The sequence below is a fragment of the Melozone crissalis genome, unplaced genomic scaffold, assembly GCF_028551555.1.
Source record: "Melozone crissalis strain CALT ecotype California unplaced genomic scaffold, PUWL_Pcris_2 ptg000039l_1, whole genome shotgun sequence".
NCBI lineage: Eukaryota > Metazoa > Chordata > Aves > Passeriformes > Passerellidae > Melozone > Melozone crissalis.
Window position 1 is genome coordinate 8,326,325 of NW_026535817.1, and position 20,010 is coordinate 8,346,334.

General features: G+C 38.1%; 1 protein-coding gene across 2 annotated transcripts in view; it reads right to left on the minus strand.

The window, feature by feature from the left end:
- The window catches only part of USP53 (ubiquitin specific peptidase 53), a 29,371-nt gene that overhangs the window by 8,385 nt on the left and 976 nt on the right, over window positions 1-20,010 (minus strand). For both annotated transcript variants that reach the window (XM_054283781.1, XM_054283782.1), the window contains exons 2-14: window positions 13,529-14,232; window positions 11,731-11,823; window positions 9,730-9,864; window positions 8,560-8,673; window positions 8,386-8,468; window positions 7,976-8,081; window positions 7,431-7,577; window positions 6,762-6,911; window positions 6,384-6,555; window positions 5,578-5,727; window positions 4,811-4,954; window positions 3,716-4,439; window positions 1,728-1,801 (exon numbers count right to left, since the gene is read on the minus strand). In XM_054283781.1, coding sequence (XP_054139756.1) covers window positions 1,728-1,801; window positions 3,716-4,439; window positions 4,811-4,954; window positions 5,578-5,727; window positions 6,384-6,555; window positions 6,762-6,911; window positions 7,431-7,577; window positions 7,976-8,081; window positions 8,386-8,468; window positions 8,560-8,673; window positions 9,730-9,864; window positions 11,731-11,823; window positions 13,529-13,672 — 2,236 coding nt within the window. In that variant the 5' untranslated portion in view covers window positions 13,673-14,232. The remainder of the gene's footprint in view (window positions 1-1,727; window positions 1,802-3,715; window positions 4,440-4,810; window positions 4,955-5,577; window positions 5,728-6,383; window positions 6,556-6,761; window positions 6,912-7,430; window positions 7,578-7,975; window positions 8,082-8,385; window positions 8,469-8,559; window positions 8,674-9,729; window positions 9,865-11,730; window positions 11,824-13,528; window positions 14,233-20,010) is intronic.

A 20,010-nucleotide genomic window follows, 5' to 3' on the forward strand; every position in this document is an offset into this window, starting at 1 on the left:
ATAATGGATACTACATCTGCTTACTCAATATTTACATTTTCCTGCCAAAATCTGACCACACAATTTAGGGATTGGCTTTGTGGGACCTTTGTTTCAGTACTACAGTTATCCACTGCTAACTGCCCCTGTAAGGAGCAGCCACTTGCTCTCCCAAACACCATGTGATCCAGTGTTTCCATCTTTATAATGTTCTGACAATAAGTTTATTTTGGTTAAGTCAGGGACAGGATTCCACGAGTGCTGAACAGTAACCTCATTCAGCTCCAGTAAAAAACAAGGAGCTGCTAAAGCACAGTTATACAAACAGTGGGCATAATTAGAAGTCCAACATTATTTCCATAAGAAGTTTTCCACACAAGAAAACCACTCCGACATTTTTTTTGGAGTTGCCATGAGAGCCTAACAAAGATTTCTTACATTCCATTCCTCTCTCAGAAAGGACTGAGCATTTGTTTTTTAAAGTTCTATTTTCTGGGAGTTCATCGTATTCAGAGGTGGAACACAAGGTAATGTACCTGATATATTACACAAGGTAATGTACTGCTGTTGTCCTTGCTAAAGGTGTCCTGACACACTTTTTCACAACCCAAAAACTGAGTCCAAATAAATTGTTAACCTCACGTAAATGTAAAAGTATCGAATTCTTCACATCTCTTTTTGGTCACTTCCATTAGAATTACTATTTTCCAAAATGGAGCTCAATACATGCAATTTTTATAAGAAGCTATTTAACAACTATCTACTGAATCAGAATAATTGAATAGATGGGATCCTATCATCAATTTCTTTATGGTATCTTGGAGGATCACATAGAATCACTATACTTTTTTAAAGAAAATGTAGGATGCATGTTGAAAGCTTTAAGTAATCTTAAATACTCTCTCCAGAGAACAATTCATTGCTTTAACCCACCCATTTTTAATGCCTAAAGAGTAGTTAAGTATTTTTCACTGGTTTTTTTTCCCCCTTTTTCCTATCCAGCTGTGTTTGATAGAAATGGTATAGTACAGAACTAAAGCAGAATAAACCTCATGCAAATCAGATCTTTGCATTCCATGCTACTCATTTTTGGTTGGTTTTTTTTTTGTTTCCTTGTTTTGGGTTGCCAAAATAAGCAAATATGAAATTACTTGTCTTTCTGCACTAAAAACAAAATTAGAAAAAGGACAGAGAAGGTAGAAATGGCATGGCAACATCCCCACCCCCACTTTAAGTCCCAGGAGAAACTATACTATACATTATTTGAAAAGAAGTATGATATCTATGAAAATCAAATGTTTCCTGAGGAAGTGGCCTAATATTTATTGCCCCTCTTTGTACAAGCACCCTCCCATTGTTTCAACAACAGCAGATAATGATTTTGGCTGGCCTCAGGCTGACCTATAATATTTATATGCCAAGGCATTTATCAACTTTCTAAAACCCTAGCAGACATATTAGTATGTAAAAGGAAGTAGACTTCCTTATTACAAGTGTTTCTTCCTGATACTGCTTCATATCTAGGAGGAAAACAAATGGTGCCACAGTCCACCCAGACATTTAAAAAAAGTCTTGCTTAGTATCCACCAAGAAATCTCCTGGAGAAGCTTCTGGGGAAACCACAGGGAGTGAGCCAAATTACCATGTCCTCTCTGGGAGGGATTTTTGGGGTTTGGGGCTGGGGGGCAGAGAAATTCTGGTATATCTGCAATAGTTTTTGAAAACTTCATTTTTATATGGGTTCTTACCATGGAAGCTTCTGTTCTGCTGGGGTACTGAATGTACCACACTGTCAGCTTTTTTGGTTGGCCAGCTCTGTTCACTGTAACAGAAGCACATGTGTGATTACAGCATTGAAACTGTTAAACAGACACCACTGGTCACCTAATCCAATTTATTTGTAGGTATAAATATCTTAAGTGTAACCTGTTAACCAGCATTCCATCTTGTCCATTTTCCTAATTTGATAATTTGCTATTTATTAATTCTTTGTTTTGGTAACAAATATTATTTCAAGTTTTGATTGCCACTTGGTATCTCGTTCATAGGGATTGTCATTTGATTTTTTCCCCTAAAAGTGGAATAGAACTGGAAGATCACAGCTACAAACCCAAAAGGAGAGGGAAAAAAAATTATCAGAGGATTTACTAAATCTTGCTGGTTTAGATAAGCAGAAAACATGCATTACTAATCCAGATAAGAAGCTGACAAACACTCTGCCAATTTCTACCTTCTACAGGAGTAAGGCAGGGAAGAAGATACATGGGGGCAAAAGTTCAATTAAAAAAAAAACCTTTTATTAAAAGGACACAAAAACAAGAAAAAAACTGAAAGAAATATGAGGAATGAAAAACAGTAATATTTCCACTTTCTAAAAGGACTTTCAAGTAATTGATCTGTATTTTTGGGGGTTTATGAGACAGAGTCTTAAAGGTTAGCAGGGAACTAGTAGGTATTGCCAGCCAGTTGAAATTACCAGTCATATAAAGCATGTCTGGAAGTCCCAGGAAGTCAGTTGTATTTTAATGAAGTATGATTCTTTCTTTCTTTGACATTGTTGTTGAAACAACAATGTAAGCAGCTTCTTAATGAACTACACTGTTAGAAATTTATCATATTCTCTCTCACAAAATGATACATTTAGGTGCCCCATTGTCTCTTGGGCATGCTTAAAATGAGAGTTTCAACTGTCCAAAATCACTGTTTGAGGCAACCATCAAACACTGAAAATACAACCATGAGTTGGAGCAGCTTTATACATAATTATGTCCTTAACTAATGAAAGCCCATCAGGTTTTTGCATAGTGGGATTTTGTACAATTTGGTGGGAGGCACAAAAGGGAGAATGGCAAATAGCAGCATATGAAAGGGCCTTGACCTTTCTCTTTTCCTGTGAAATAAGTTGCCATGAGAATATACATCTGAAAATTTCCTTGGATCTAGCAAATCAGATCTATCAAAGAGAGCTGGGCTTGGGCTCCCAGCTGTGCTCTTCCATTTAATGTATGCAAATCAGATTTGAAAGAAGAATGGGTTATAGAAGGATCTGCATTCTACACACAGTTTGAGATACACAATACTGAAAACTGCATGTGGAAGGATTATAACTTCCTATTTCAATCATCATATAAATTTAAGTTGGAATGGACCTCTTCAGACCATCAAGTCCCACCAGTTTTAGTAACTTTACACTTTTCAGCAAAGATTTATTTCAGACAGGTCAATCAATTACCAAGTGTTCAATACATATCTGATGTGATCTAGAAAACTGAATTTCTGCACTATGACTGGTAACAGCACCCAAAATTCACCTGCTGCCACTCCCATCTCCTTGTCAGGGCCTGAACCAATGGTACAGGTGTGATTAAAAGGGACACTGTATTATTCCACAGCGGATGGAAAGTTACACACAGTCTAAAATCTTGTAAGTAAAGGAGTGTAGCAATTACTACAAATGAACACACCCTGCCCCTCAGCAGGGCTTAGCAGTTCTGGCTCAGTGCCTCAGTAACTGGCTCAGTGCCTCCCAAAGAGAACCAGAGTGAAGGTAGATTGAACATTTAATTGCCCACACCCTTATTTCTAGATACACTTTAGCTTTCCACATACCTGACTTCAAGCAAGTTTCAATGCATGTTTTCCTGGATGGTTTTGGTTTTGAAGAACACACAAACGTTAGAACAGGTTATTTTTCCATAAATACAACCTATGCAAGCTCTAAGAGAACTGGCATTACCTGCAGGAAGCACTTTCCTTCACATTCTTGGCATCTGCTGTATTGATTCCTTCAATAACAGGAGAGTCTGGATTTGCAGAGCCGTTGCTGATATGGTCACTGCTTTCATACCCAGATTCTGTCCTCTGAATTTGCCAGTTATCACCATGGATTTTTCTCTCTGTAAATCCCTTGCTTTTTTCAGCATTCCCTTTTCCCTCAGAATCCAGTGAACTTCGACTTCCTGTATCCTGTTTTGTCTCATCTTCATAGATAGTCATTAAACCCTTCTGCATTTGGTTCTCCTTGGGCCAGTGGTTAAAGCCCCGCTCCTTCTCGTGCTTGGATTTACTGCTCAGGTTTGCTTTGTGCTTTGGGCTGTGCTGCTTCTTCTCAGTGTCACTGAAAATGCTGTCTACATTCAGTGTCTCTCTCATTGGTTTCCAACCTTTACTCCTGCTCCTCATACTTCCTTTGTCCCTGGAGTCCTGGCTGGTGTCCGTGTCGTAGCCAGTGACGCCATCGCTCCGAATCCTCGTCACTGCTTTGTCCCCTGCAGAAGGCTCTGCCTTGTTTGATCCAAGCCCATGTGCAGAAAGCTTTGCCTGCTGAGGTGCTTGGCTCTCGTGCCTGTAGGGGCCCCTTCCCTGGCTGCCGTAGACGCGCTGATCCGCGCAGGGCCTCAGCCCATTGCCGACCGGAGGAGACCCGGACTTGGCACTGGAACGCTCTTCCCCGACCACGTCTGACAAGAACAAAAGGAAAAAACTTCCATTACAGTTCTCATTCATGTTTCACAGAGTGATTTGTGTTGGAATGGACTTCAATGTTCATCAAAGTTCCCGCTGCTTTGCCACAGGCAGGGACACCTTCCACCAGAGCCCCATCCAACGTGGCCTTGAACACTTCCAGGGAGGAAGCAGTCATTTAACTGATATTGTTTAATGTTTCTTACAGTGTCTCTACAAATCCAGTATGTATTTTAGCATACTGAAAACTGGGAAAGTGTTGTCTTACAGTATGGTCTCTTAAAAGGAGAAAAAAATCTGCACAAGCAGCATTGATGCTAAAAGTTATTTAATCCATTGGTTCTCTGGTTATATTTTTAAAATGTACCTCTTTGTCTCCCAGACTCTTTCCTTAGTCCTCTGTCTGCATCTTTCCGTACAGATGTCAAGTTTTTCATGTCAGCAGCTTTCTGGGCACACTCTCGGGATAAATCCTTCAGCCTGTCCTTCTGCTCACTGTATCCTAACTTGGCTGCAAAAAATACTTCTTGTCAAACATCCTCGCTCAAAAGTCATCCACCACCAAAACACATAAACGTACTTATGGAGTAAGATTTAGGTTTTAGTGTTAGGACTACTTAAACTGACTAATGAATTGTTTGACACAGATTAGGAGTGTGAGATTTCTTTCCAACCATAAGATCAAGTCCATTTACATCCACGACTAGAAATCATGCTGATATCAGAGTATTCCTGGGGAAAAGTGTACTCAAGTAGCCAGTGACCAACAGAGCCACACCTCAGCCTCAGGTCACTGATGTGCCTTTTAATCAGCAACATCACTGGAAAGCTCGATAGTGTTTGAGAAATGGAATAAGGCCTCAAGAGCCACTGCAGTTAAAGCATAACAAAGGTAATAAATATTCTGCATTTACAGCCCTCTCTGGAAAAGTTAACATTCCATGGCAGATATTCAGATATTACTTAAACATTGAGAAAATCTTTGAATAACAACTGAGTCAGTGATGGAATTTTTTCCCTTAGAAATAGTTCTAGTCCCGAGGTTAGAACCCCCCTGAAATGCTATCAGCTGAAATGTTTCATACAAAACACATCTGGTTTGGCTTTTTGGGGGTGGTAGTAGGGAATACTCACCTGGACCTCTACCACCACTTGCTTGAATATGGCTTCTAGTGAATGCTGGATTATCTGGCTGAAGTTTTTTATTACTCCTTTGATTAGTGGAATCTCCAATTCCATTCTCTTTCACGTGGTCTGATTTAGCAGCCAAATGCTTTTCAAATCCTATGAAACAACATATTTATCTTTAGAAATAAAAAGCTTCCTAATTTAAATTTCTACTATATAAAATTTTAAAAAGAGAGACAGCTTTTTCATTCTGGATTAAAAAACCAGAAGAGAAACATCACCAAAAACCACACTACATTTCAATAGACTAGGCAATAAGGTTCTCTAATATTTTATATAGTGCCATATTTACAGTGGTAGCCTGCAGTGAAACAGGGTCCTCAATTCTTTGCTGCCTGAAGTAATCCATGTTCTATTGCTGCACATGTTGTGAAGAATAACATGTCAAATGCAATTTGCCTTTTATTTAAGTTCCTTGTAAGTTATGCTTAGCATGAAATTAAAAAAGCCAACCTGAGACAGCAGTACAAATTACAGAACCAAAAGACTGGATTCTTTTTCCCATTACCCATTAGTCTCAATTTGTATCCCCTTACTAACAGGTCTAATACTAATACTAATTAGTAAAACTAACAGGTCTAATACTTAGTATACACACTAATCTCTTTTCTTTTGAGACTCTTTGGATAATTATTGATAACAGTATTTCAGAACAAAGCAGCCAATCCATTTTTTCTCCGTTATAGTGCCCATTTCAGAAATACAGCTGATAGTGTTATTAAAAAAACCCATATATCTAATTATCTAATTACCCAGGTCTTCCCCATTTCCTCCTGCTGCTTTGCATTGAGACCAGTGAATAATCTGCTTTGGTGCATCTTCTGGAGACACAGCTGTGCCATCTGGGTTAGCATAAAATAGCAGCAATGGTTGGAAGTGACACCGAATGCACCTGGACACCACATCTTTCCATTTTGTTCCAATCTAAGAAAAAACAAAAAAACAAAATCCCAAAACTTTATCAACAGTGCTGAACCCAAATATGGAAAGAGTAATTCATTAAGCAAGAGACACCAACTGCCTAATTCCAAATGTACACGAAGATACAACATTTTAGCACAATGGGTTGCATAAATGGCAAGGAAAAGACAGAACTAGCACTGTAAGGGCTAAAAATCAGATCATGTTACCTCTTTGACATTAGCATCATCAAACAGCACCCATTTGCAGCTCTTGGTGTGAAAGGCAAAGGCACAATAATGTCGGCTCGTGTAGCAAATCATTCCCACCAGGAAGAGCTCACTGTTTTTGGCATTTTCATCTGTAACCCTATAAAACAGCTGTAAAAATGATTACATATTTTAAAACACGTGCAAAACACAGCCTCAATTTCCTGACCTACTGCTAGTATTTCACTAAGGCAACTGTTACTTCATGTCCTGTTGTATTATACAATTTTTCCTGAGCATAAATACTCATTTTTGCACTTACTATGTCTACTTTGACTTTTTTGGGGTTTTTTGTGTTTGAAAGAGTAAAGTATTAATGCTCTGGAATAATTCCACAAATTTCAATAGATTTTCAATGAGGAAGTCTCCTAGATTAATCATTGTACTTAGGGACAAAACACTTCCAACAGGGCCTTTTCCTCTCACAGAAACTACATCAAGCAGCACACTATAAAGAACTGTAAAAGTAGATATAAACTTCATATATTTATATAAACTTCCTGTCAAGTTAAGTCATGCTTATAAAAAATACATATGAATATCTCTAGTTTTTATATATTCACATATACATAAAATAAAAAGTACAATGAAATTCTAGAAAAAGCAAAGAGTAAGTTTTAGGTCAGATACCCCTGGAAGATAAAGTTGTGTTGCCAGATTCCGCATAACCTCTTCTGTCAGGTCGGAGTGTTCTGAATCCCAGACCAAACCGATGGTGACAATCTCAGGACAATTCATAAGAACACGACGAATTTTTATTTTTTGACCACAATTACTCTAGAAAAAAGGAAACAAAAACCACGATGGGAAGGAAAACAAAAGTGTCCAAAGGTGAGTCACTACACAAGAATCAGTTCAAAGAAACAACTCTGCAATGTCTTTAATCCCAAAATTTAGTTATGATGTTTGTTCCCAACAATTAAAGGATAACATTCTTCATCATAAAAACACTTTGATGAAGATTACAGCTTACCTTCTATATTTAATCAGTACCTCAAAACAAATCTCTGTAACTGGAACAATAAAACATAAGTGTAAGAGCTTTCTTTGCCCTAAGTTGACTGCTCTGAAGCAGCAACTCAACCCTGCTTGTAGAGGAATACTTCTGGCCTGATTTACCATCCCAAATGTTCTCCCTTGTATCCCCAAGTCATGTAACATTTTTGTTTACTTACAGGACACTTTCTGTAGTCATCAGCAGTATTTGCTGCCTGCAGCAATTCCGCAAACATTTCTGGCTTGAGACGTTCATGCCTCTCCATCATTTTTTCTACTTCATTACTGCAAACAATAAATTACATACCTATGGATCTCCCTTCTGAAGAGTAACAGATTTTAATTAATTGCATTCTATAACTAAAAAGAAGACACACAGTAGTAAAACAGTAGAAATGCAAATTTTTTTGTCAAGCCCTCTCTACGTCTTGATTTGAAATCCAAATGCTGTTTTTGAACAGTATTTCAAAAGCACATTGCAACCAAAAAAATCCATATTAATTTTTAACACTTAAAAGCCGGGCATGCTTTTGCATATTACTAGAAGAGTACATATAGAAAAATGAGTAACAAGAATAAAAGCTCTTACCACAGGGCTGTGGTGGAAATGTAACGCACAAATTCCGTAAAAGGCAATGGATCTGATGATGCTCCACAACTGCGACACACACACTAAAAAAAAAAACAAAAACAACTTTTGCTTTAATTTACTAAGGAAAGAGAAAACAATGTATTTGTTAAACCAATCAAATGAAGGCCTGACCTGCTCATACAGGGTCATAGCAAACTTCTGGTGAGAAATACAGGATTTCGAAGTGCACATATCTGTTTCACTGTTTGGCACTAAGTGGAAATGAATCCTCTCAAGGATATTTTCCTAAAAAGAAATAACAATATAAATGTAAACTGAACTGATGAAGTTAGAACACATGATGAACACTACAATGTAGTACTCCAACTATGCCCCTTGGCTCCAAAATGCTGTGGCTGCAATGAGCTTGTCCTCTGAATTAGCAAGGCCATTTTTTCCTTTTGTCAAAACTATCAAAGGTAAAGGAAAGAAGTGAATCTATTCAGGTAGATCAGACAGATGATTAGTTCAGGAGTCCAAATGCATTTTGAGTAGATGGAACAGTAATAAGAGGCTCTCTTTCATGACTCAAATAGCCTCTTTCAGGAGTTCTGCACTGGATTTTCCTACAAATGTGAAGAAACCTCTAGCAGGTAGGAATTAATTTGTGGATACTCCCAAAGGATGTCCAAAGCTAAAAGTAACTGAAGCTAAAAGTAACCATATTTCCTGCCCCTCAAATCCATGTCTGAATGTTAATACTGCAGGTGTTTCATGGTGAACATTTTCACTGTCTAACACAGGAGCTCTTAGGAAGTTTTCTTTAGCAGAGTTCTGCGACATCTGGAGTCACCTTTAAAGGTCACAGCAGTGGCTTGTGTTTTTCAGTAAGACACTTCAGTGAAGCAGAAAGTAACTACAGGAAAATCTTGCAGTATTTGTTCACTCTTGGGTAAGACAATGGAAATCTCTTCTGCAGCAGAATTCAGCAATGCGCTGGCCAGTTGTATTTCAATAGCCGGTGACCCAATACTTCAAGGAACAGACAATATATTCAAATCCATAGGTGCTTCTCCTGAGAAGACAACTTTTCTCTCCATCAAAATATGTTGGAGAGTGACTCAGAGTTCATCATCAGCTATGAAGTTAAGGGAGCAAAGTATGGAACAAATGCAAGAGTACGCCATCGAGTACTCCACCTCCCTTACCTGACACTGTTACTCCACGTGTCTGTTGCCCTAAACAGGCATAAAGAAGCTCAGCAGGATTATGTCATTTAAACCCTACCCACGAGCCTGGAGCTAACAAAACCCCTAAACTAACTCTACTAGAAGTCAACTCGACTCTCATGAAGACACTCACAAAGCATTCTGCTGCATCATCCATGAAGCCCAGCTGGAAGCGCTGCTCGTCCTTGAAGCTCTCGGCGAGGGCGTGCCGCATGTTGTCCGACGGGAGCGCCTTCTCTCGGCTGTGCTGGAACTGGGAAAAGATGGCCTAGGAGCAAATGCAGAGCTCACTTAGCTTCATTAACCACTTGGCTAGACACTGTGCTTCTACACAAATGCATCAGTTCTTGCATAAACATGTGAAATGTTGATAAATATAATGCTTATAAATTTCAAAATTACTGTTTTCAAGTTACTACATTTCTATTCTGCTGATTCCTCTACAAGAAGTTATGGTACCAAACTAAACAGTGAACTTGTAGAACAACAACATACAAATACAAAACTAAAAGTGGTTGACTTGAGCTCCCAGAGGCATCACAAGCCCTGTTCTGTAATTATACAGCTTTTGTAATTTGGCCCCTGGAATAGCAGTTCATCCAGATGTATCTCATGTCTACAGACAGAGTATATTTCTTAGGGCATAATGTAATACCACTCATGATTCACTAAATAATGTGATATTTACTGCTTAGGAGGGGACTGTATCTTTATTAAAGTTATAAACCTCCCATAAATTAGATAGAATGCCAATAATCCTTGCTATGAAATTAGCTCAGTGCTGAACCAGTGCACACAACACAAGAGAAAAGGTCAATAACTGCAGTTCTGGGACATGATAATAAATTGCACTTGGTTTTCAATTCATTTCCCAGAAGAGAGAGCTGGCTGCTACTTTTCTTTTTGGCAGGGATATCCATCCAAGTGAGCTCATCATTTAGCAAGTAAAGGAGGTTGATTCTGAAAGAACTGAAAGTTAAAAGCTATTAAATGAATTACAGATTTGCAGATATTTAAAGGTGTCTTCCCCAGTCAAGAACTCTAAGTCCAATTTTAGAGAGAACCAAAGAGACTAAAGACAAAGCAAGTCAGGAGAAGCCATGTAAAACATAAATAAGGATAGGCATTCTTCACATAGGCTTCCTATGGTTAAAATCTGTTGGATAGAAGGCAAGGATAAAACAGAGAAGCTAAGTTTCACTGCTAACAAAAAGTATTGTTTTAACCATGATGCATTCCAGGGTGTCTCTCAAGTATTTAATCTTTCCTCTCAAAACAAAAAGCAGGGACTACTGACAAAAATTACAGCCATTACTATCTCCATGCAAACATTCAAAATGAAGTTTTTAACAGATCTGCTTTCAAAGCATTTATCACTCCTTATTTTGGCTGCTAGGTCATTTTTTGTTATGCAACATAGCTTTATATGTCCAGCTAAAAAAAAAAAATTACCAGCAGTAGAGATAAGGAGGTGTGCAGACAGGTATGCTCAGTTTAGTGGCCTGCACAGTCCAAGTTTCATAATTTACTGGCTATGCTTTTAGTTCATAGGAGAAGCTGACAGAGATAAAATATCCTTCATTGTTAAACATCTAAGAAGGGTTACAATAGCCTAAGAGCATAAAAAGAACCCCAAGCCAACCAAAAAATCCACTCAAGTCACAAACAAGTCACTGTTTATCCTCATCCAGTGTATATATTGCATGGAAATCTACATGCCCAAGATTTTGAACACAGAACAAACAGAATTACTCAACCAGTGTCCTTAAGAGCCAAGAAAGCAAAACCAGTAGTGTACAGAACAGCAGGGGACAGACCCTTGCAAATAATTTAAGTATTCTTTTTTGAGGTGAGTACATAGGCCATTGAGTTAAATATCACAAATACATTGTTAAAAAAATAACTTATGCCATTGTAACCAACTCCAGAATGCTGCAAAATTTCTTTACATACAAGAAAATATTTCTCTAACAAACATTTGTTAGAAATGTCCTTAAATCTAAATTGCTTCTTTACAAAAAGAATTACTTGGTCACCCAGGGATAGGTATGATACAGGCACACACTTCCAAAAAATAATTTAATTTGGTTTTCCCTCATTGTGAAATACGATTTTTCCAGAATTTTTAATCTACCTTTAAAGCACAAAATATGCAGGCATCTCCTTGACACACGTGTCCAGTTAAACCTCTTAAACTTCGTCGAAATATGTCAAGTTGCCATAATACCTACAAAAACAAAGAGAAAATCAGTAATCAGTTCTGAAGGTTCTTTGCTTACACAACGTACAGTAGATTTTAATAGTTTTTTTATTTCACATAACATACAACTTAACTACCATCATTGCTGCAGGAAATGTGTGTTTTTTCCATTATTTGGTAACTTACAGAGGTGGAAATGAAAGTTTTACATTCAGCACTTAAAATTTAGATCTGTCTTTTAAACTTTTTAACACAATGTACTCTCAAGGAAACAAGCAGCAATGTAAACCCTGTACAGGGACTGCAGCAGTTTTCTTAAAGCTCTACATAAGAGTTAAGTCCTATATGATATTCTTACAGTCTCTTATCAAAATGACTGCTGAAATACATTTGTTCTTCCACAGATCAAAATAATCCTGGTGCTTACTCTTATTTGGGTAAATATCCCACAAAAATGTAATAACAGCTGGGCTACACCCACTGCTTTCAATATCTAATGTCTTGGGTACACATGAAGTACAGCAGTTCAGAAAGTTGTCCATTGAAGAAATAAAAATAAAACCCCTAAAAATGAGTTGCCAAGAGGCACAGTAAGACAACAGCTGCAAATTCAGGGGGGAAAAGATATCCTAACTATAAATATAAAAGCTAAAATGAAATAGGATGTGTTGGAAACCGAAAGTCCAAAGCTCAGTTCTGAAGGTGGAGCAGAGGTTAAAAGAAAAGAAAGGAACACATTCTTCCTTGTAAAAGGGCAGTCACCAACCACCTGCCCCTGCTTGATAAACAGCACTGGGTTGTGAATTGTAGGATTGTCTGAAAGTAGAACTAAAAATTACTTAGGGCTTCATTTTAGGGCACCTAAGTGAAAACAGCAGAACTGCAGGAGAATATAGGTCACGCTGCTCCCATTGGATGCAAAACAGCCAACACTCCACTAAAACCACAGTACAATTTTATTTGAAATACATACAGCTACTATACACACCACATAGCTATACCTCTCATATCTCCAAGTTTTAAATCCATGCCAATTTTAAGTCTTCCAATTTTTAGGAAGACTTTAGGAAGTCCATGTCTATTAAGTCCTCTGCCGGTTTGAGAAATCATTCTGTACAATTTAAAAATATTCAGATCCAAAATCTGAGCATTAAAAGAAGTACCTTAGAAGGTAGAATTCTTAGAAGAATTCCTCTTAGAAGAAGAACTCCAAGTCATATTTCTTGGGTACCAAGAGTATCTCCTACTCTAATTCCACAAATCTTTCCTAAGATTAGAATCAAAGCCCTCACTGTATGTGCATGTTCTGATATATCCCAGCATCACAGGCATGCTCATGTGCTAATTCTGAGAAAATGAGATCTTAATAAAAATAGTGCCCTAGTCAATACAAGCAGTAATTGTTGCCCCACATAAAAAAGTGTCATATAAATTTTCAAATTATTTTGCTATGTTTGACAGAAACATTACTTCTAAAATCCAAGAAGAAAGTTTTAAAGTTCTAACTCCTACATTTTCAAATACAAAAGGACAGTTTTTCAGATATTCTTGATGCATGCAAATGAAACTTTGTGCAAAATAAAATATTAAAACTCTCAACTCTTTACAGCTAAATGCTGAATAAAATTACCTTCACAACAGCATCTTATTCCTACAATTGCCATTTTTATTTCCCACACACACTCAGGAAAGCCTACTCAAAAAATGTTTAATAGATGAAGCTTTTTCTTACCTGAACAGCACTATTAAGAAAGCAGCTGTTTTGTCCAGGTTCATTTAATAAGCCTTTTGTAGGGGCCAGGGACAGGATACTTCCAGGCTGATAAACTTTTCCAAGGTTACCCCCAGGTTTTCTTAGGAATTTCACCCATGCCATTATTTTTTAGAGTTTATAATCACAATGTTCACACTTGAATATTTAAGGATATGATGGGTGCAAGGCAAAGAAGGTGGTTCTACAATAATATTTCTAAAGTCATGGCATTCCATTCAACTCTGTGTAGTTGTAACCATTCATGGGCTTAAGTCCATTTTCCATGAGCAGCTGTGAGCCATCCCTCAGGAGCAGTCTCCCAGTAAAAATACAGCTGGACAATGTTTTTAACCTTCAGTCTTAAAAAAATAAATAAATAAAGGTGTCCAGTTAAGGTTAAAACATGTTAAAGGTTGTTAGAATACAAGTTCTTATTAAGCAAGTTGCACAGTAACTGACTTCTTCCAGGGATATCAATGAAGTATTACTATAAATCATTAGCTGTATTATATTGAAAGTTTATGTGTGTGTGTGTATATATCACAGGACTGGAAAGTTCTTGTCAGGTATTATACTCCTGTTCTCTCATTTTGTTCCATCTTCTTCTTACTTCTAACTGTAACCCATGAAATATATTCCAGTTTAGAAGATGTCATGCTTATTGCATTCTCTTTCCAGTGAACCTGAAATAAGAAAAAAACAGAAATTATTGAAAAAAAAGAAAAATCAAAAATGTTAAAGAGCTTCTAAATTGAGAAAAAGATCATGGCTAAAACAATCTCTAAATATAAAAGCAAGATGAAGTAGCCAGGAAAGAGAAGAAAACATCTCCACCTAATAATTGCTTTTAAGCCATAAAAGTTATTTTATCTATCATAATCTATTATCTTCTAATTTCTTACACATCTCTAAAGATCAAAATAAAATTGTTGTAAAGATTCTCCTAATAACCTGCAACAGCTTATAAAAAGACCATATAATACATGAGTTATTCAATCTTTGAAACTCCACGTCTAATAACAACATTACCAAGAAGTCAGTCATTTTATTCAACACTCAAAAAGCAAAGCTGGTTTTTATTTCAATTTTATGGATGGATTGTCAGCTAGTACTCAGCTTTCTGAAGTTTCTTCTGCCTACCAAACACTACATAAATGTGTCATTAACCTGGCTGCATTCTCAAAGCAGCCAGAAAAACAGCGCTAGCAGCAAGGCAAGAACGTTCTGGTCACTGCCCCAATTCCAAGATTTTCAAATTGCAACAATAAGGGTTGTTTCTCCAGCTTTTGAAGGAGCATGTTGAAGGTTAAATGAGTCCATTTCCAGAACATCCCCACAACCACATGTACAGCCCAAGCCGTGATCCTCGCACAACAATGGATTACTCTGTCTGTTTGGCATTACTGCATCACCCACACAAACATTTGGGTGGAACAGAACAGAATAAATTTAAATAAACCAACACAATTGGGGTTACATGTGTGGCAAAGAAAGAAGAAGAAAAAAAAAAGGGGGTAAAATTTGGGCATCACATTTCAACAGAGATATTCACCTTAGATTTCACAAGCATGCGAGATACTAAAGACACATCAGTATGCTTCAAAACCTGCAGCTTCTCACTACAGTTTTTTCCACAGGGTAAGCTTAGCAAGATTAATGAGGAGTACTAAAAGACAAAGATTAATTGTGTAGTTGGAATACTGTATAAACTGCAAGAGAACTTAGCTCAGAACAAGCAACACCACATTCACAAAAAACCACTCTACAGCTCTCTAATACTGCACAGCTGGGATATGTGGCTTTCAAAAATACCCAGAGGAAGTCTTGCACCCCTAAAACCATTCCCCTTTATTTAAGACAAACATTGGCACTTGCTTGTATTTAAAAACAAATTCAATAACTGGAACCTAACCAAAAGTCTCTTTTGCCCCATGAATAATCAGATGAGTTCTGTTTGTTTACTGATGTTACTGTATCTCACCCGTAAGTAATTTGATTTAATAATACTGGAGATAGCAAGTGTGATTTGTGGCAGCGCTGAGCAAGGAGTCTGAAATGTAGCTGGAAACTGACCTTGACAGAACATCATGTAACAATTTTGTTTTCTTTATGTTCACTTCAGTTAACCCAGAAAGAGAATAGGAAAAGAAAACGTAGCTGGACATGTCTACCAGCTTCAGATCTTATTAGAAATATACAACCTGTTTTGGAAACAAGAGCTCATCCAGAACAATTTAGGATAATGACAAAGAGCATTCATTTACTAAGAACTTGCAGGAAGTAATTTTCTCTTGCATTTCAAGGATGCCCTACAACCAACACTCCATGCACCAAGCATTTAGCTGTTGAACTGGCTGTGAGGAAAAGCTATAAATATTCAGTGCAAGAATTTAATGAAAAAGTGTTTCTGGATTAGCTCTGTATTACTGTCCCATTGCATTAAAATGCTTCCTGCTGAATTTCACATCCACAAAGCTGTGAATACAAATAATTCCATCTATCACACAATCTTACTCTAATCAATTGCAGAACACATTAACTGCAGTTTTTGTATGCAGAAGTTCCACTGCATTAAATACTAAGGTTCATGGCTTCTCATTCATCACTAAGAGAGGCACTGCAGATGAGCCTTCCAAGGGTGCCAGGAGCAATGGGATTAATTTGTCATCACAGCCTCTCCATAGGGTGAGAAAGCTATAGTGGCATCTTGGTTTGAAATTTATATTGGACAAATATCTCAGTTTTGATTTGAAAAAAAAAAGAAAAAAGAAAAAACAAACAAACAAAAAAAAATCCCTAAAAAAAACCCAAGAACATGACTGCTGTGCTGACAAACCTGTCCTCATCACAGATGGCTCTGTAAACCAGAGAAGTGATGCTGCTGATCAGTTTTGGTTGCTTCACCTCCCATGAGTTTGGGTTAACTTTCAGGGACTTGGACCAGACTCCCATAACCTAAATTCAATAGTCAATAGCACCATAATTAGAACCTAAAGACTTCTTCTTGTCTGTGGTAAGCCAGTGCTGCTAAGGGCACTGCAGCACTCATTAACCACTGGGGTTTACCAGATCTTTTTAAGGTGTGAGTGACAGAGCCTAGACCATCAGTCAGCTGTGGCTGCCCCATCCCTGGCAGTGTTCAAGGGCAAGCTGGATGGTGCTCTGAACAACCTGGGATAGTGGAAAGTTTGGAACACAATGATCTTTAAGGTCCCTTCAAACCCAAACATTCTGTGATTGAACTATACTGAGTCTACAGTAAGTGCAGTATTTCAGGAAAAGAGTTATTTCACACAGTGTTACTGACATGCTGCAGAAGATTTTTAGCAGCTAAGAATTAAAGGAATACTTTTACCCTTCAGACTAGAGGAATTGATTGTGGACAACTGTTCTCAACCAAAGACACTAAGCAAGGGCTATAAGCTCTCAAACCAATGTCTATTTACCAGCCTAACTCCTTCCACCTTGCCCAATTTCAGTCACTGTTCTTCAGCCACAGGTGATTTTCATCAAGCACCTTGCTACCCTTAGCTGTGCACCCTTACAGGACCAAACACATGCCTGTCACAAATTCCTGGCACTTGCCTTTACAACTTCCAGAACAACAAACCCACTTGTCAGCAGACCTGCACGTTATCACCTGCTTGGTTAGTACACCCCAGCAGTAGCTGTGCCCGGCACAGACCCTTTAGTTCAAGAAGCAGTGTCACTAAAGAAGCTTAGAAATCAGTGCAGCTGATATTTTGCCTAAACAATCCCTTTCTACGAGCACATTTGGGTTTAAGCACCCCTGATATCCATCAAGATAAAACTGATGGGACAAACAGTTGGCTCTGTGAACACTGGAACTACCAATGCCTGGGCTCTTGGTAATTTTCTGCCTCATGGCAGAGTTCGTGCAGTTTTCTCCCTAGCTGGGGCAGAAGCCAACTCTGCTCCTCACATCATCTTACAAGGTCTCTCTCTTCCAGCCAGCTGCCTCTATTCATGCACTTTCTAAGTACATAATCATCTTTGAGGCTTCTATCCCTTCTGTCAAATTGAGTGGAAACCTGCCAACAAGTTCAAAAGTTGTTGACTGCTTCTATCCCCGAAATTTGGCTAACGAATAGTTATTTACATCTCCTCAGCTTCACTTTGGAACTATTCTCAGTGTGCTGCACAAATTACTAATGGCAAACCTTGCTCATGCCCAGTGCTGGGGTTGCTGTTAAGCCACACAGCATTTTGCTTCTGCTTGCAGTTCATGCCTCTGTGCTGAGCCTGGCAACCCCACCCAACACAGTGACAACTCTGGGAAATCAGTTCCTAAACTGATGTAACGTCGGAATTTACACACCAGACAAAAAAACATTGCGAAGGAAGAGCGATGAAATATATTAGGAGGGAATAAAGCTGTGATAGGAAACCACTAACATTCTCTGCAATGAGCCAATATTATTAGGACTGGGGTTACTGTCTCCTCCTTAACAGAATGAAATCCATCAAAATTTCAACCACTTGCCACTGCAAGAGTTGGAGTGCTTTCCTCAGTTCAAAAGGTTGTCATTTAAAATTGACAAATTCTGTTAACTGAACAAAAATCTGATTTGTATTGTCACAGTGTTGGAGGTTGTAATGATTTTTCCCTACATTTGAAGAAAGAAACAAACAGTGAAGCTGCTTTAAAAATGCAGAAAAAGACCAAAAATTGAAAGAAATAATCTCTTACACCCACCTCAATGAGACTGAATCAATTTTTTTGTCCCCTGCACAGATCCTGTGCCCTTCTACCATGTTAAATATATTTGTCAACAAATCTCATGCACCATAAAATACATGTAAATGTTTTGAGTAGCCACCAGTCTTGGTCCTTGGAAGATGTCACAGAAATACATTTACAGGAATGCAAATTCCCACTATTTTAAACATGAGAGAGGGAGAAAAACTCCATGCCATGAACAGCACACACTTGTAACACACATGAGAAGAAACAAGAAAAACACTACAAGAAAGGGCCAATACCAGTATTTTACCACTGGCTGGTATTGGTCTGACACATTCTTTCTCAACAAGAAAGACACATTCTGATTCAACAAGCCCTCAAGACACCAAAGGAGCATTTGATGTGTCTCCTTTAGAAATTCCTCCAAACAATCCTTGTAGATTCCCAACCCAGACTTTTTCTTTTTTCAGGATCTCTATTGTCTCTTCTGGAGCCCTTGCCTATTTAGCTGTCCCTCCTACTCCAAACCACTGCTCCTGCAGGTCTCTGTTCCCTTCCAGGGTGGAGAACCAGGACTGTAGATGCTATCCCAGACAGCTTTTGTGCAAGTGCACAATTTTTGCTTAAAGCTGTTCCAATAAAAACTTTCCTGTTTGCATCAAAAGCAAAACAACAGGTTCACAGCTCGGCCTCCCTCATCTGTCACAAGGAGAAACCAACTTTAGAAATAGCTGCAATGGGAACTCTGAGTAAAGATCTTGGAGAACACAAATTCCCAGCCCATGACATGGGCCAGGATTTACAATGAATCATCACACAGACACCACGGAGAAGATTTTTGTTTCTCTGCCTTCCTACTGCTTTACATGTGATTATTCAAAGGCTACAATGTACCTTTTCCTAAGTCTCAGAAAGATAGAATGCATCTTTACAGTGATGCTCACACTGGCCTTTTTGTCTCAGATTAATTGCCTTGCTTTTCAGTTTGATCTTTCATCATTAACAGAAGTGCAAAATGCCAAGTGCTGCTCTGCCTCAAAAAAGCTTTCTGATTTCTTAAGTCACCAGGGAAAAAATGCAAAACTGAGTTACAAGGAATGGTAATGTCAGCATCATCCTTAAACCCACAGATATTTTATAGATTTGTCAAAAAAAGAGTTTGAATGTCTGAATGACTACACCTCATACATTTCTTCATTGACATATCCTGTACAAACCTTCCTACAAACACTTGGCTCAGTCTGCACATCTAAAATCCTGATCCAGCCTCAATCCAACATCATTTAACCCGGCCCCAACAAACTGCTACTTGATTCTGCTCCAGCCATGAAGCTTGTGAGGAACCCTGTGAATGGGTTTTGCTCCCACCACTACATCCCACAGTGACGAAACTGTTTTACTCTATCAAGAGGCAAGGAATAAGCAAGGACAGTGCCAATACCCTGACACCTTCTGGGTCACACATGCAAATAATTTTGTCAGTGGCTCATCATGCATACTGTATGGCCAAAAAAGATTCTGCACTATCAAGGCTTGATATGAAAGTCAAGTGCATATTTTTCCTGTTTTTAATGTCAACATCCCACTGGTCAAGAATAATAACTTTTTATGCAAGTAATTTGATACTCCAAAAAAATAACTAGTAAGTACTTCTTGCTTTGCAACAACTTGTTAGGGGAAGAAAGGATTATTTATACTTTGACAAGGCTAATTTACAGTCAGATTATAACATGAGGTCTCACTATTCTGACACCAA